Here is a 12,650-nt window from a genome sequence, read left to right on the forward strand (position 1 = left end):
ACTGTACTCACCCAGGAGAGCAGGTCGTCTCCTATCTGATCAATTACCGACGACTCGTTTCTCTTCCGCACTGCTGCCATTTGCTCCAATATCGAAGCTGGAAAAATTCAAAAGGAAAGCGGAGACGTGAGTGTTCGAACAAAAAACGCAGGGGTGGGGGGCAGAAATGTGAAGGTACTTTTACGTTCTGCGAAGCTGTTCATTTCTTTTATTTTTTTTTTTAGATAATCAGAATTTTTTTAGAACCCCATTTGTCAGTCAATCAATTACCTTTTACTTGTACGTGCAAAATCACATCCAAAGGCGTCTCGTAGCGCTTCAGCCAATCAAATTTTATGCGGCGCCGGGTCATCACAGGTTTTCAACAGATCCGACACTCAATGAGTCAGAGAGTCGATATCTGTCAACCGCATGAGTGAGGGCATCGTCCATGTTCCTATAATTGGAGGGCGCTATTTTGTCTAACACTACGGGGAGCCACTCTTTCAATTCCAACTCTCTGTGACAGCGACAGTATATAATATATATGACAGTGTGAGATGTATCTACTTAATATGGATCTATGCTGGGGGTTGTAATCAGCGAAGGCAAAGTCAAAAGTGATTAAAAAGTGGTTGGACAAAAGGTCGTTGTGGGCGAAGATGGCTGCGCACGATATTGTTGTGGATCGAGCACAAAGACTTCACTGACTGAATTCTGAAGTCTCCAACCAACATAATCTTATATTTACTTAATCATGAATTAGTCAAAAAATTCTGAGAATGCGTGTAAAAAGAAGAACATGGACCCTGCGGCGACAAACAATGATACTTAACAGCTTACGCACCGTGAAGCTGCAGGATCTCTTCCAGGTTGGTGAAGATGTTCTTGACGTCTGCGGGAGGTAGGATGGCTTCTTTGGAGAGCTTCTGGTAGAAAACCAGGTCCAGCACCCGCAGCATTCGGACGTGCGCGCGCTCGGTGTAAATCAGCTCTGCGGGGGGCGGGGGGAGGAGAGGGGGGGGGGGGGTGAGCAGTCAGCACGTAGCCCGCGCGGACAGTGGCAGCACGCGTGGGTATGTGTGCATGTATGCCTTACCATTAATGACCTCCTGCCTTTTGATCTCCTGAGGCCGGAGACCTGCGAGCACCTCGCGCCCGACCAGCTGCTGCCAGTACGGAGGGTCGTGTTCTGAATCCGTCCCTTGGTCGTCCTCGCTTTGCACGTCAAAGACACCAAGTCCCTCGAGCCTGGAGAGAGGACAAGGAGCACGTCTGCAATTTGCTGCATCTGAAAAGCATTCGGCATTGAATTATAGCACGCCGAGCGCGGGTGTGCCATTACCTTCTTAGTGACTTTGGTGTTCCCTCGTGGGTTCTGGAGAGAAAGAGACACACACAAAAAAAGAAGTGATTGCAGGGTATAAAACAAACTCTCAGGCACCGAACCAACGACTGTGCGGCCTGTAAGTGCACACCTGTCGCTCTCTCTGTCGTCTTCTTGAAGTTGGTCCAGGCTGTAGAGGTCAAAGTGTGTGGCGGGGTACGGCAGCCCGTCCAGAGGGTCCGACTGCAGGCCGTCGCTCAGCCTGGAGGGCGCCGAGTTCGGAGGCCCGCCTGAGGGATCAGAATCACAATCACAATGATGTTTGTCATTACACAAAAATAAAACGAAAATGTGGGCAGTACAAAAAGACAATTTGCTAACGACTGGAATATTTACATTATGTACAAGTAAGAGAATTGCAAATATTTAATATTCGGGCTTTCAAATGATTTTTTTTTAAATTGCGATTAATCGCAGAATCTTCATAGTTAACTGCGATTAATCGCGGTTTGAATTGCATGTGTAAAATTCTGTTGTTTTACATTTCAAGGCAGTTTTAACCCCAGAATGTAAAGTATTTCTTACCAGAAATCGGCCAGAGGGGCCGAATACGGGTTAGTAAAAGGGACAAAAAGGCTTACGCCGAGTTCACACCAGATACGAAAGCACTGTTATACGGTGCGTCCACGAAAATTGCGCGCAGGCCGTAGCCCTCCTGTTCACACCATACATTTTTCCGCGACGGTCGACAAACGCTTCTGCTCAGCTGTTGTTTGCTCCCATTCAGAGTTCTTTTTTTTTTTTTTTCATCGAGATCAATTTCACATCGTCCATCTTGACTTGACAACTAATGTGATCGCATTTGTCAATCACGGTATCTTGTTTTGAAAATTTACCCGATTTTCCCGCGTTTCGGCTTGACGAACAAAACAAACAAAGGATGGACAATTGCTGAGCGACGCGACAACAAGTCTCCTCCTCAGTCACTCGGCCGCTTCCTTACCCGCGTCCGCGTCTCGGCTGCTGTCTGAATTATAGGCGGCGCTGCTGGGCGACGAGGTGTTGAGGGAGGTGGAGTGCGTGAGTTCCGAGCCCTCGCTCGACTGGCTGCCTCTCAGGCGACCGGCCTCGATGTGCTCGCTCGCTCCGAGGGAGGGCTGGGACAGCTGCTTCTGAGGCCGGGGTCGGCCGTCGGAGGCTTTGCCTGCTGGTTCGAAGGCGACAGCAAAAGGTGGAACAGGTCATTCAGGTGCTGCTGGAGTCCAACCGCGAGACGAGTGCGAGGCCCCCGACACTCACCTGGCGCGCTTTCGATGCGGCTGGGTCGGCGCTGAGGCCCGAGGATGCTGGGAAACCTGGGTTTCTTCACCTTCTCCTCGCCTTCCTTTTCCGGCTTGATGGTCTTCTGTAGTTTGTAAAAAAAATGTAATAAAAATGAATTCAATAAAGGGCATATTTTAGGAGGGCGAATGAGACAGTGGAGAGAAATATGCAACAGGGAAGATGTTCCGTACCTTGATCTTCGGAAGGAAGTTGATCCTGACCCGTTTGGACTCCAGGCTGCGAGGCTCCTTGACCCTCACCCCAAGGTGCTTCATGTATGTATAGATGACATACTGCATTGTAGTGCTAAAAAGCAAATCAGGAGCATGATTAAGATTGGGGATCAGAGAGCAGAGCTGCCAATTTTCCGACAGAAGAAAATACACGGGATCAATGTCAAGAGAACAAGCAGCTGTGAGCTCTCACGACTCGTGTCACGCGTCTCGCCGGCCCTGATCGCACGGTTCGTGCACGAACCCTCTGCGGAGCGCCGCAGCCACTTGGCATTTCAAACACGAGCGCCTCAATCAGTCACGTTGTGAATTATTTAGCACCGACGTGCTGCGTTAATTAGATGTTGTGATTAAGGCTCCGGCCCGGTGTTTAATGTTTTAATTGTAGAGGATGTAGAATGGAAATGTGATTAAATTAAAAGCGTCTTAAAATGAGCGGAATGATGCATTTTTAATGTTAGAACAATTATTTACACCAACTTTTTTTTTTTTTTTTTTTTTTTTTTTTTAATTCATTCGAGCTCAGCATGGCGTTAAATTCGAAATTGAAAAACAACGTCACGGTCTCCTCATTCACATCACTGAAAGACTACAGTGCATCAACCATCAAAACCACGAATGGTCTCTCCGAATGAACAACACAAGCTACGAAAAAAGTGGGTCAGCTCACCATTTTTCTTCCTCTGTGGTCTGAGTACTTGCCCTGCGAAGAGCAAAAATAACCAAAAAACAAAAATCATCAGTCTGGGTGGAGTCACCGTGTTCCTGACACACGGACGGATTGAATGCGCCACTCACAGGACATCCTCGATCTTGGTGATGATGTTCTCGGCGTACGAGCGCTCTCGCTCCAGGGCCACGCGGTCCCGCCCCCTCTCTTGGTCCAGCCTGGTCAGCTCCACCTCAGCCACTGTCAGGCCCATACTGCGCTTCTGCCTGCAAGCACAAAGAAAGAGTCCCACACACCGAGCTTAGCCCGGCACCGCTTCTAAAAAAAATAAAACCTACTCCTGCTTTGTTCGCGTCGTTGTTGGTTAAAAACCCAAAGGCGACTCTCAACTCACCGGAAATCTTCGAGGTTCTTCTGGATGTCGGGGAGCAGAGAGTCCTGCAGCGTTTGAACGTGCTGCCTGTTTATCTCCTCCGGGATGAGTTCCGTTCTCCGCCGGTCTGCAGAGCACAAGCACAAAACAAAAGCGTCAGCCCGCGGCGACGGACACGCGCAGCTCCCGTTGGAACCTCCGCGCCATTAGAACGCTCGACGCAGCTTCGTTTGAGGTGCCAAAGGTTGAGTAAGTGTTCATATTGCGGCAAAGGCAGTTTAACGAGAGCGAGCAGATGTCTAACATTAGCCATTTATAGTACATTAAGTAATAAAGGGGGAGATTAAATCTATAATTTAGTATGACGGGAAAGCGGGGATGCACTCACCGAGATCAGAAGAGATTGATTCAGGAACGGCTACTTTCAAATTCTGTGCAAAAAAAAAAAGGGAAAAGAAATAATGGATGCTGTGCTTTGACAACTTCTTGAACAAAAAGCCTTTTAGAAAGAGGTTAGTTTTAATCAGTGGCACAAAATTAAACTTTAATGCAGAGGATTTGCGAACCCCAATCAAACTCATCCAACCTGTTAATTCCTGACTGTTGCTCTAATCCACTAAATCATTTCATCATTTTTGCACCACTATCGGATTTATGTTGTTTAGTTGACGCTTGATGTTCGTGTTTGAGGATCACAGAGAAGAGCAGCATTCACTCAACTTCAAACTCAATTTATTAGGTTTTCATTCAGAGTGTCATTGGTCTTTTTAGCCAAATCCAATCAGCGGTGTACTGCGGCGGTTGCTCGACTTACTGCTCCCCGATCGATAAAAAAAGTGTGAAGGTCCATAAACACCCGTCTGGTCTCTTTGGAGTTGGTCTGCTTGTAGAAGTCAGCGTAGAGGTAGCACAGCTGGGGGACAGAAGAGGGGGGTCGGTTTTAGCATCGACCTATGCAAGTCTGTCGATATCAGAGATCATTAGCACGGAGGGGTTCCTACCACAGGGGCGGGGTCAAACTGAGATATGACGTGGTGGAGGAAGGCGGCGAGGTGGGCGGGGCGGGACTTGAGCTGCTCGATGCTGTTAAAGCTGTTGCACTGGCCGTTCGTCTGCAACACAAGAGGCCAGCGGGAGTTTAGGATAAGGGGCTCTTTGAACAACGTGAGCTGTTTATAGCCGCGGCGCGCGGGGAGTTGAGAGGTACCTGCTCCTGGTCTGAATCAAAGTAGTCGTCCTCAGCTCCGATGATTTGTGAGTTGAGGCGGGAGGAGGAGGAGGGGCTGCTAACTGCTGTAGGGGACAGAGAGTCCTGGAAAGAAAAAGGAGGCGAGAACGTTCAAGGATTAGCGAGACGGGTTCCAATTTCTCCAAAAAAAAAAAATTTGATGCTGAATTTTTATATTTGCAGAGCAGAATTTGCACACGGACTGTGAGTGTAACTACCAGGTCAGTGGTGTCCTCTGCATCTGGGGAGTGGAAGGAGTTAATGCTGTTTCTCGGTGTGCTTTTGGGGCTCGGACAGGAGGACAGGTTCTCTGGGGAGCCTGGTCCAAATCCCCGCGACATCTACGGTTAAAAAAAAAAGGAAAAAGTGCAACAGCATTATTTCTCATTTCTGTCAAGAACATTAGCAATAATAGTTTGGAGGAACAAAATCCAAAAGAGAAGAGACTGTATGTTCCCGAAAGGCCCTGTTCTCTGTGTTACTCTCGTGCTTTTTTTCTGTTATGGCTTTTCTTTGTACAAAACATGTGATACTGAACTGTTTTGTAAGTACAAGTATAATTGAAAATGGTATCACTTTGAAAAAAAAAAACATAATAAAATGTATATGGAGGGGGGAGGGGACCTGGAAGTACTGACAACACAAAATGCGACAAAGTGTGTATCAACATTGTTGTGACAATTGCGGTGAACATCTTCCCACTGTTGTGTGTTAACAACGGAACCTCCAAACTGGCACGCTGCCCATTTTCAACCGACTCCAAGTTGTCCTCACATTTACAACTCTTTTTAAATTTTTTTTTAGTTCAAATATCTACTGTGCGCACCTAGAAATTAGCGCAATCAAATAGCTTAGGTGATGTTGAGCACGAATTGAATTTGACTTGGATGACATGATGGAGACTTTTTATGTGGGCCACGATATCCAGCGGGGGGAAATAATCTCTCATTCTGTTCAACTCAAGATCGAGATGAGAAAATGTCATCCGTGGAGAAACGGTGGGTGAAATTTCAATTTCGACAGCGCTAGCTAGCCCTTTAAGAGGATGCCGTTCCATCTGCAGCGACCGCAATCGCATCCAAATCCAAATCCCCACAGCATTATGTTGCTTGTGTCCTCAATGACAAAATAGGAGGTTGAGGTGACAAAATTAGAGGAGAATGGATTTCAGTTTACTGTCTTTAGTCTGATTATTATAAGCAGAAGCTGGCGGAGGAAAAACGAAATGCGTTCTTTGTGTTTACATACAATGTAATTATAAAACGATTACTATGGGTTTTCTATCATAGAGACCCTTTAATCTGGAACCACTGGCCAGTGAGCCAGAAGCTTTTTAACCAATGAGTGGAACATTAGCAAAAAGAGCAGGAACACATTGAGTGTGTGTGTGTGTGTGTCAGGGTTTGATTAAACCAGAGTTAAAATAATTATTAAAATGTATTAAAATAATGCTAATGTAGACTAGCTCATTTGGATGAAGCTAGCAACATTCGGTTGCCACGATTCAGCTTCCCTGACATCGGACACTGTGACGGGGGTTGATACAAACAGCCGGCGGTGTTTATGTAACGCTGGTGGCTGAGAACTCACAGGAGTGCTGCTCCAGGACAGGTCCGTGCTGCCGTCTCCCCGAGAGGTGGGGGAGACTTCCATCTCGAATGTGCTACCATCATCTGCGTCGCCGCCTGGAACAGCCTCCTGTCGGCGCAACATTCGGTCAGCATTGCGGAGCATGGGCAACGTTGGCACAGTCACGGGTTACGTGGTGACATTAACAAAGTCGTGATTTAGATGTTTTGGGTTTTTGTTTTTTTTGTTTTTTAAATGTTGTCATCCACAAAAAAATAGGTCTTTAAATAAAAAATAATAATAAAGCCAGGATTACATGTTGAAATAGACATACAGCACAGCGTGTGGTGTATTTATGGTAAGCTACCGCACAGACACAAAAGAAGAGAGGCTCCCCCAACACCCCCCCCCCCCAAAAAAAAAAGACTAATCCTTTCGCGAGATTAAGATTAATCTTCGTCTGGATCCCACATACCAAACTAAATTATGCAAAATCTGGAGAGACGCTGCTGGCTGATCATCGCTGCCAGTGAATCTTTTGCATGCATTTGCATGAAAGCACTCGCTTTGATTTGTTAGTCATTTTTTTGTTTTGTTTTGTTTTTTTTACCTGTGTTGCTCCAGTGGCCCTTGAGAGCTGACCCTGCAGCTGAGGAATGTGTTTCTTAGCTTCCTGGATGTCTTTCAGTAGTTTAGGGGAGGGGTTTCTGCTGTACTCTTCCTTCAAGGCCTAAAAAGTGTAGGTGACATGAAAAGAAAAGAACACAAGTCAGTTGTTTGTTTGTTTTTTTCTATGACGGTAGCTTTAATTAATTCATGCTTCACATAAACCATTTTGGTTTTTGGCTGCCTTCTGCCTACAGGAATATTTCAGTAAACTGCAAACTACTGTGGACAAAAGCTGAGCCATTCATTTGAAACGCACAAAGCGTGAACCTTTAAACAGAACTCAAGAGCTTCCTAGGTGGCTTCTTGACAACAGTCACTGAGAGCGAAAAAAAAAACCCAAAACATTAGGAGCGAGTGATTGTTATGCAAACCTGCAGCTCCTGCTGCTCCCTGGAGAGCATCCTTTGTAAGAGGTCAGCCTTCTGGTTGCAGCCGCTGCTGTTCTCATCCTGTGGGAACGGAACAAAAAGGGAAGTTAGATCCGAAACAGAGGAACCTTGAGTTAGAGCGAAGGGTGAAAATTGGCCCAGAGAGCAAAAAAACGCGAAAACTGGGCGAGAGGTCAGCGTTACAATGCAAAAAAGAAAACAAATAAATAAACCAACAAATGTGGTGTGAGACATGACTTCCGTACCCATGACGGGAGCGCGGAGGAGAAGCGATCCTGAGGACTGTAGGGGCGTTCCGCAGCGGGCGAGTTCGGGGAGGAAATGCTGACTCCCAGCATTTCAGATTCCGCCTCAGACAAGGGGATCTGGGCGAGCCCCGGAGGGCGCCCCAATACTGTGAGGGCCACATAGGAGCCCGCTGAAGGGAGAGAGAGGAGCAGGGGCGTCAGTTGTGCTTCACAAAAGCGTCCCAATGGAGAACAGCAAGCAAAGAAGGGGGCTTACATTTGATTAGCTTCACCACCTCGATGTGATTAGAATGTGTGACAAGGGTCCCGTTAACCTGCAAGACAGCAATTTCAATGACATTCTAAAACACAAGAAAAGCCCTGAGGCTCACACGCAGCGCATCCGCGTCATGCGGTTCACGTGCAGGAAAAGCGAGAGGAAAAAAATATACACTGGACGGCCACAAGGTGGCAGCCTGTAGACTCGGGAGATGAAAGAGTGACACTGGGCAGCGGGTAAACACGCTACCTTGATGATCCTGTCTCCCGTCTGAACACCTGCCCGCATTGCAGCCCCATCTGGCAAACAGAGCACACAGACAAAAGGGGAGAAGGTGGTGAAATGAAAACACAGATAAAAGAAAAACAGACGGTAAACACGCCCGGGGAGTGAAATATACACACACACACACAGTCATAGCTGATCATCCCCTGAGTTTGGCTTCCGAAGGCCAAACTCAGAGTGATTGTTTAAATCGTGTTTTTTTTTCTCCCTCCTCCTCCTCCTTCTTCTTCTTCTTTTTAAAGACGACAACAGTGGTTATATTACGAGAAGGACCTGTTTCACAGCTCCACCCCAAACAAAGGGATTTAGACGTGAGACGGGTTATTATGAGATTCACGTCTGACTCGACAGTCAGCGGCTTAACAAGTCAAGTATTTTGTAAACCGGAGGCGGCTCTCCTAATGGGCGACCTCACGTGTACATTCAGGGGGTTTTCTGCTTTTTGTTCAAGACGGGCAATTTATCACATGCGTTATTTTGCAATCAGATGATCTTCAAGGGAGAGCGAGACGGCGGCCGCAGGCAAAATAGGTTCTCAATACGCCTATTAGTAAATATACTCTACGTTTGTGACACCTCGCTTATTTGCGTATTTAAAAACCTGAACGCAGGCGGATTTGGACTCTGAGCTCGTTTGCCGTCCGCGGCTCGGCTCGCGACGGAACAAAATCAGCAGCATAAATTATGCAGACCCTGACTAAGTGTGCTGCCTTTTTGTCGAGTCAGTAACAAAAGCACAAACGGGGGGAGTGAGGGGGGACCGCACGGGGCGAGTTAAACGCTGCCGAGCGCTGATGACGCAGCAAGAATAAAAAGGAAAAAAAAAAGCGCTCGATTAGTTCCTTCCTCTTCTGTCTTTCTCCGCTGAGGCACAGGCGCTTTTTGCGACACAACGATGACGGCTCGCATCGTCGGGAGCAGCGAGAGAGAACCCAAGCGTTCTGCAAACACGCCCACGCCAAGATAAGGTAAGATAAAAAAGAAGCTGCAGCTGCTGTGACTGTACGCAGCCAACTGCCACACTGAAAGAAGTTGCGCAAGACGCCTGTTTTCATCGTGAAGTACTGACTATCTATTACGCGACACACATTGCAAGCAAGCCCCCAGAGTCCAAGATAGCGGCCCATTCATTTCAATGAAGTTGCTCACCCAGCGCAAGTCCCGAAAAGGTTTTGGACTTACGCATTGACGGGTTAAAGGAGCATGCGGAGGAGCAGTGTCACTTTCCATCGTGCCTCTGTAACTCACATGATGCGTTTGGCCAATCAGAGCGGTCCTGGAGAACGACACTTACAGACTCATCCTGATGAGTCAATCAGACTGAGCTGAGAAAGAGCCCATGGGATTTTTATTTTTTTTAATTTTATTTTTTTGGCTGCAGTACTGCGAGTGGCCACGGGAAAAAAAATTGGCCTGCCGACAATTTGCCAGTCCGGTATCCAGTTCTTATAATACATGCATAATTACAAGCAACTTAAGGTGCCACGGTATGCTAGATTTTTGACAATATATACTAGCCTGAGAAAGTCTGTTCACTTCTTCCACTTTTCTCAAGTTTTCTGGAATGGTAGGATGACAACAAGCACAGTCAGATGGCCGCTAAAGCCGCTAAAGCCGCTAAAGCCGCTAAAGCCGCGTTGTGTCCGTCTCCTCTCAGAAAGATCACAATCAATCCGAGCAGCAGGGTGTCACATACGCAGGTTTCTGAAGTTCACTGGATATTCAACTGAGTGACGCCGCACGACTGAAGTCCAAGAACAAAAAAAAAGGCTTGAAATTGTGAAACTGCAGGTGTAAAATCGAAAAGAAAATGTAACCGCGTCAGCATTTTTCAAAGGGGGGTTCCAGGGTGTTGCTGCCTTTTCCTTTGCACCCGAGTTGACAGTGAAGCACATGTAGGATCGCGTCCCCTTCACCCTTCAGCGCCGTAAAGCAGACAACAGTTGCCGGTGCGACGCCGCCTCGCTCTCTGTTCTTCAACGGGGGGGGGGGTTTTTTGCTTCTCACCTTTTTTGACGAGCTGCACAAACACGGGGTTGTCGCCGCTGACGGTGAGCCCGAAGCCATTTTCATCTTTCTGGATGATTACGCATCGCGGGACCAGACCTGTGAGCGAGACAAGACGAAGACAAGAGAGACATAACAGCGTCTTCAAACGGAGCGGAGAGTCACTGCAATAAAAAAAATAAATAATGATAATACATCAGAAGCGAGTGCTGAGGAACTCCCGAGAGGCCGAACCGGCGCTCGTTTAACGGCTGCAGCCGAGGGAGAGTGCCGGGGATCGCGTGGAGGAGAGACACTTTTTGGAATTTTTGCTTTTGTTCTTGTTTTACGCAGCGCAGAAAGTCGCCCTGGGTTTTCCCGAGTTGGCGGGAAACGGATCACTCGCAATGCACTTTTGGATCATTAAGGGGGAAAAAAAGGGGGGGATTCTTGTGCATGATGAGATTTTAATCGAATTAGAAGCACTGAAGGAAAGAAGAGGGGACTGTTCTGCAGCCAGGACGATGGAAACAATTACATTAGCAAATAATTCTATCGTGCCATCATTCTAAGATTATGCGTGGCGACATTAACTCACGCAAATGTTGCCACACATCTAAAACGCTTTTGTCCGATTGCCCAAATCTGAAGACATCTTGCTTGTGAATAGAACTTTGAAAATAAAATAAAGAAAAACCTCACCGGAACAGACGCGAGAACAAAAAGGACTCTGAAGTTTAGCATTTAAAAAAACTTTTTAGGTGACCGTTCCCTGAAGCGGCTCCGCCAGGGCCGTAAATTGTTGTGGCGCCGCGCGAGCCGTCGGAAATCACAGGGTTGACGGTTGAAATCTGCGGGGATGCTTGAGAATAAACGCGACGGCGGAGGCCGCTCCTGCTTTAAGGCCGGAGAGGTCTGCGCGGAAGAATGTCACCCTTCAGGTTTATATTCCAATGAGTCTGGAGGAGGTGGGAGATTAGAGCTTGTCTGGCGTTTGTCTCTGACGCTAAAATTGACAGACGCGTCCGTGCACGCGCAGGAGCCAAAGAAGAAGAAGAAGAAGGAGAAGAAGATGAAAAGAAAAACAATGTTGCCTCATGTTGGCGCCGGCCGCAGAAGTAAACGAAATGTGAAATAAGTCGGCAAGAACGGAGAGGGGGGGGGGGGGGCAGGACGCGTTTCAACTGGCTTCTTGTTATGTCTGAGAATTTACTGGTCAGTGCTGTAGCCAGAGAGGTGAGTCAGTGGATGAGGGCGGTGGTGGTCGTGGTGGTGGTGGTGATGGATGGATGGGTGGGAAGGAAGGAGCAGTAGGTAAAAACGCAGCGAGGGGTGAGCAGGGAGCAGCGGGACGGGAAAAGGGGTTGACGAGGCCGCGCGGCTCCGCTGTGAATTTGCCTCCAGATGTTTATCTTCCGCCACCCGGCCGCTTAATGGAATTTAAGAGCTCTTTGTCGGCGCCTCTGCGAGACGACGAGGGGCGTCGACGTGATCAGCGATCGGGTTAATCCATAAGCCTCATGTATTATTCAGGCCGTTCAACTGATCCGCAATCAGCGCCCCCTCCCCCCCCCCACCCCCCCACCCCCACTTCCGCGGGAGGAAGCGCGCCGAGAAGAGCAAATTGACCTTTAATGCCGACGACGGAGCGCATTCAGCCTCGCAATCAGCCGCAATCTGAGTCATTAAGAAAGTCGCGCGCCAAAGGTCAACGCGCTTAAATCCGGGAGAGCAAAGTGTCTCCCCCGCGCGTTTTTTCCGACGCCCCGCTCCTGCCTGCGCCGGCCGTCGGAGCGGAGGAGGAGGAGGAGGAGGAGGAGGTATCTGATCCGACAACAAAGGACGCACGCCCTCGCGCTCGGCTGAATATGACAACAGAGGATTATCTTGATGAACTCTGCCGCAGACAGAGGGCCAGACATCACAAAAATGGAAAATTCTGGACGCTGTCTTTTGACATTTTGAACGGCAGCGCCGCCACAGGCCCGAACAGATAGGCAAAGCGTTTAACAGCATCTCAAATTATTACTACGCACTGTAGCCTTTGCGGAGGAACTCTGTTTTAACTTCCTGTGAACTTCTGAGCTGTTCAGAGTTTCAGCTGTTTTTCAG

At 48.0% G+C, this 12,650-nt stretch overlaps 1 protein-coding gene across 6 annotated transcripts in view; it reads right to left on the reverse strand.

The window, feature by feature from the left end:
* arhgef12a (Rho guanine nucleotide exchange factor (GEF) 12a) overlaps window positions 1-12,650 on the reverse strand; it is a 44,778-nt gene that overhangs the window by 10,522 nt on the left and 21,606 nt on the right. For 4 of the 6 annotated variants that reach the window (XM_076036031.1, XM_076036029.1, XM_076036028.1 and 1 more), the window contains 23 exons: window positions 10,560-10,658; window positions 8,517-8,566; window positions 8,265-8,322; window positions 8,006-8,178; window positions 7,743-7,820; window positions 7,313-7,432; window positions 6,724-6,831; window positions 5,352-5,474; window positions 5,113-5,217; window positions 4,907-5,017; window positions 4,720-4,818; window positions 4,294-4,336; window positions 3,927-4,032; window positions 3,661-3,798; window positions 3,533-3,565; window positions 2,821-2,935; window positions 2,606-2,711; window positions 2,310-2,513; window positions 1,458-1,596; window positions 1,325-1,357; window positions 1,079-1,230; window positions 827-973; window positions 12-97 (listed from right to left, as the gene is read on the reverse strand). In XM_076036031.1, coding sequence (XP_075892146.1) covers window positions 12-97; window positions 827-973; window positions 1,079-1,230; window positions 1,325-1,357; window positions 1,458-1,596; window positions 2,310-2,513; window positions 2,606-2,711; window positions 2,821-2,935; window positions 3,533-3,565; window positions 3,661-3,798; window positions 3,927-4,032; window positions 4,294-4,336; window positions 4,720-4,818; window positions 4,907-5,017; window positions 5,113-5,217; window positions 5,352-5,474; window positions 6,724-6,831; window positions 7,313-7,432; window positions 7,743-7,820; window positions 8,006-8,178; window positions 8,265-8,322; window positions 8,517-8,566; window positions 10,560-10,658 — 2,426 coding nt within the window. The remainder of the gene's footprint in view (window positions 1-11; window positions 98-826; window positions 974-1,078; window positions 1,231-1,324; window positions 1,358-1,457; window positions 1,597-2,309; window positions 2,514-2,605; window positions 2,712-2,820; window positions 2,936-3,532; window positions 3,566-3,660; window positions 3,799-3,926; window positions 4,033-4,293; window positions 4,337-4,719; window positions 4,819-4,906; window positions 5,018-5,112; window positions 5,218-5,351; window positions 5,475-6,723; window positions 6,832-7,312; window positions 7,433-7,742; window positions 7,821-8,005; window positions 8,179-8,264; window positions 8,323-8,516; window positions 8,567-10,559; window positions 10,659-12,650) is intronic. The other 2 variants (XM_076036032.1, XM_076036030.1) reach the window with 1 other exon arrangement.

The sequence above is a fragment of the Nelusetta ayraudi genome, unplaced genomic scaffold (assembly GCF_046127955.1).
Source record: "Nelusetta ayraudi isolate G7.1 ecotype Tasmania unplaced genomic scaffold, CSIRO-AGI_Nayr_v1 ptg000048l, whole genome shotgun sequence".
NCBI classification, from domain to species: Eukaryota; Metazoa; Chordata; class Actinopteri; order Tetraodontiformes; family Monacanthidae; genus Nelusetta; species Nelusetta ayraudi.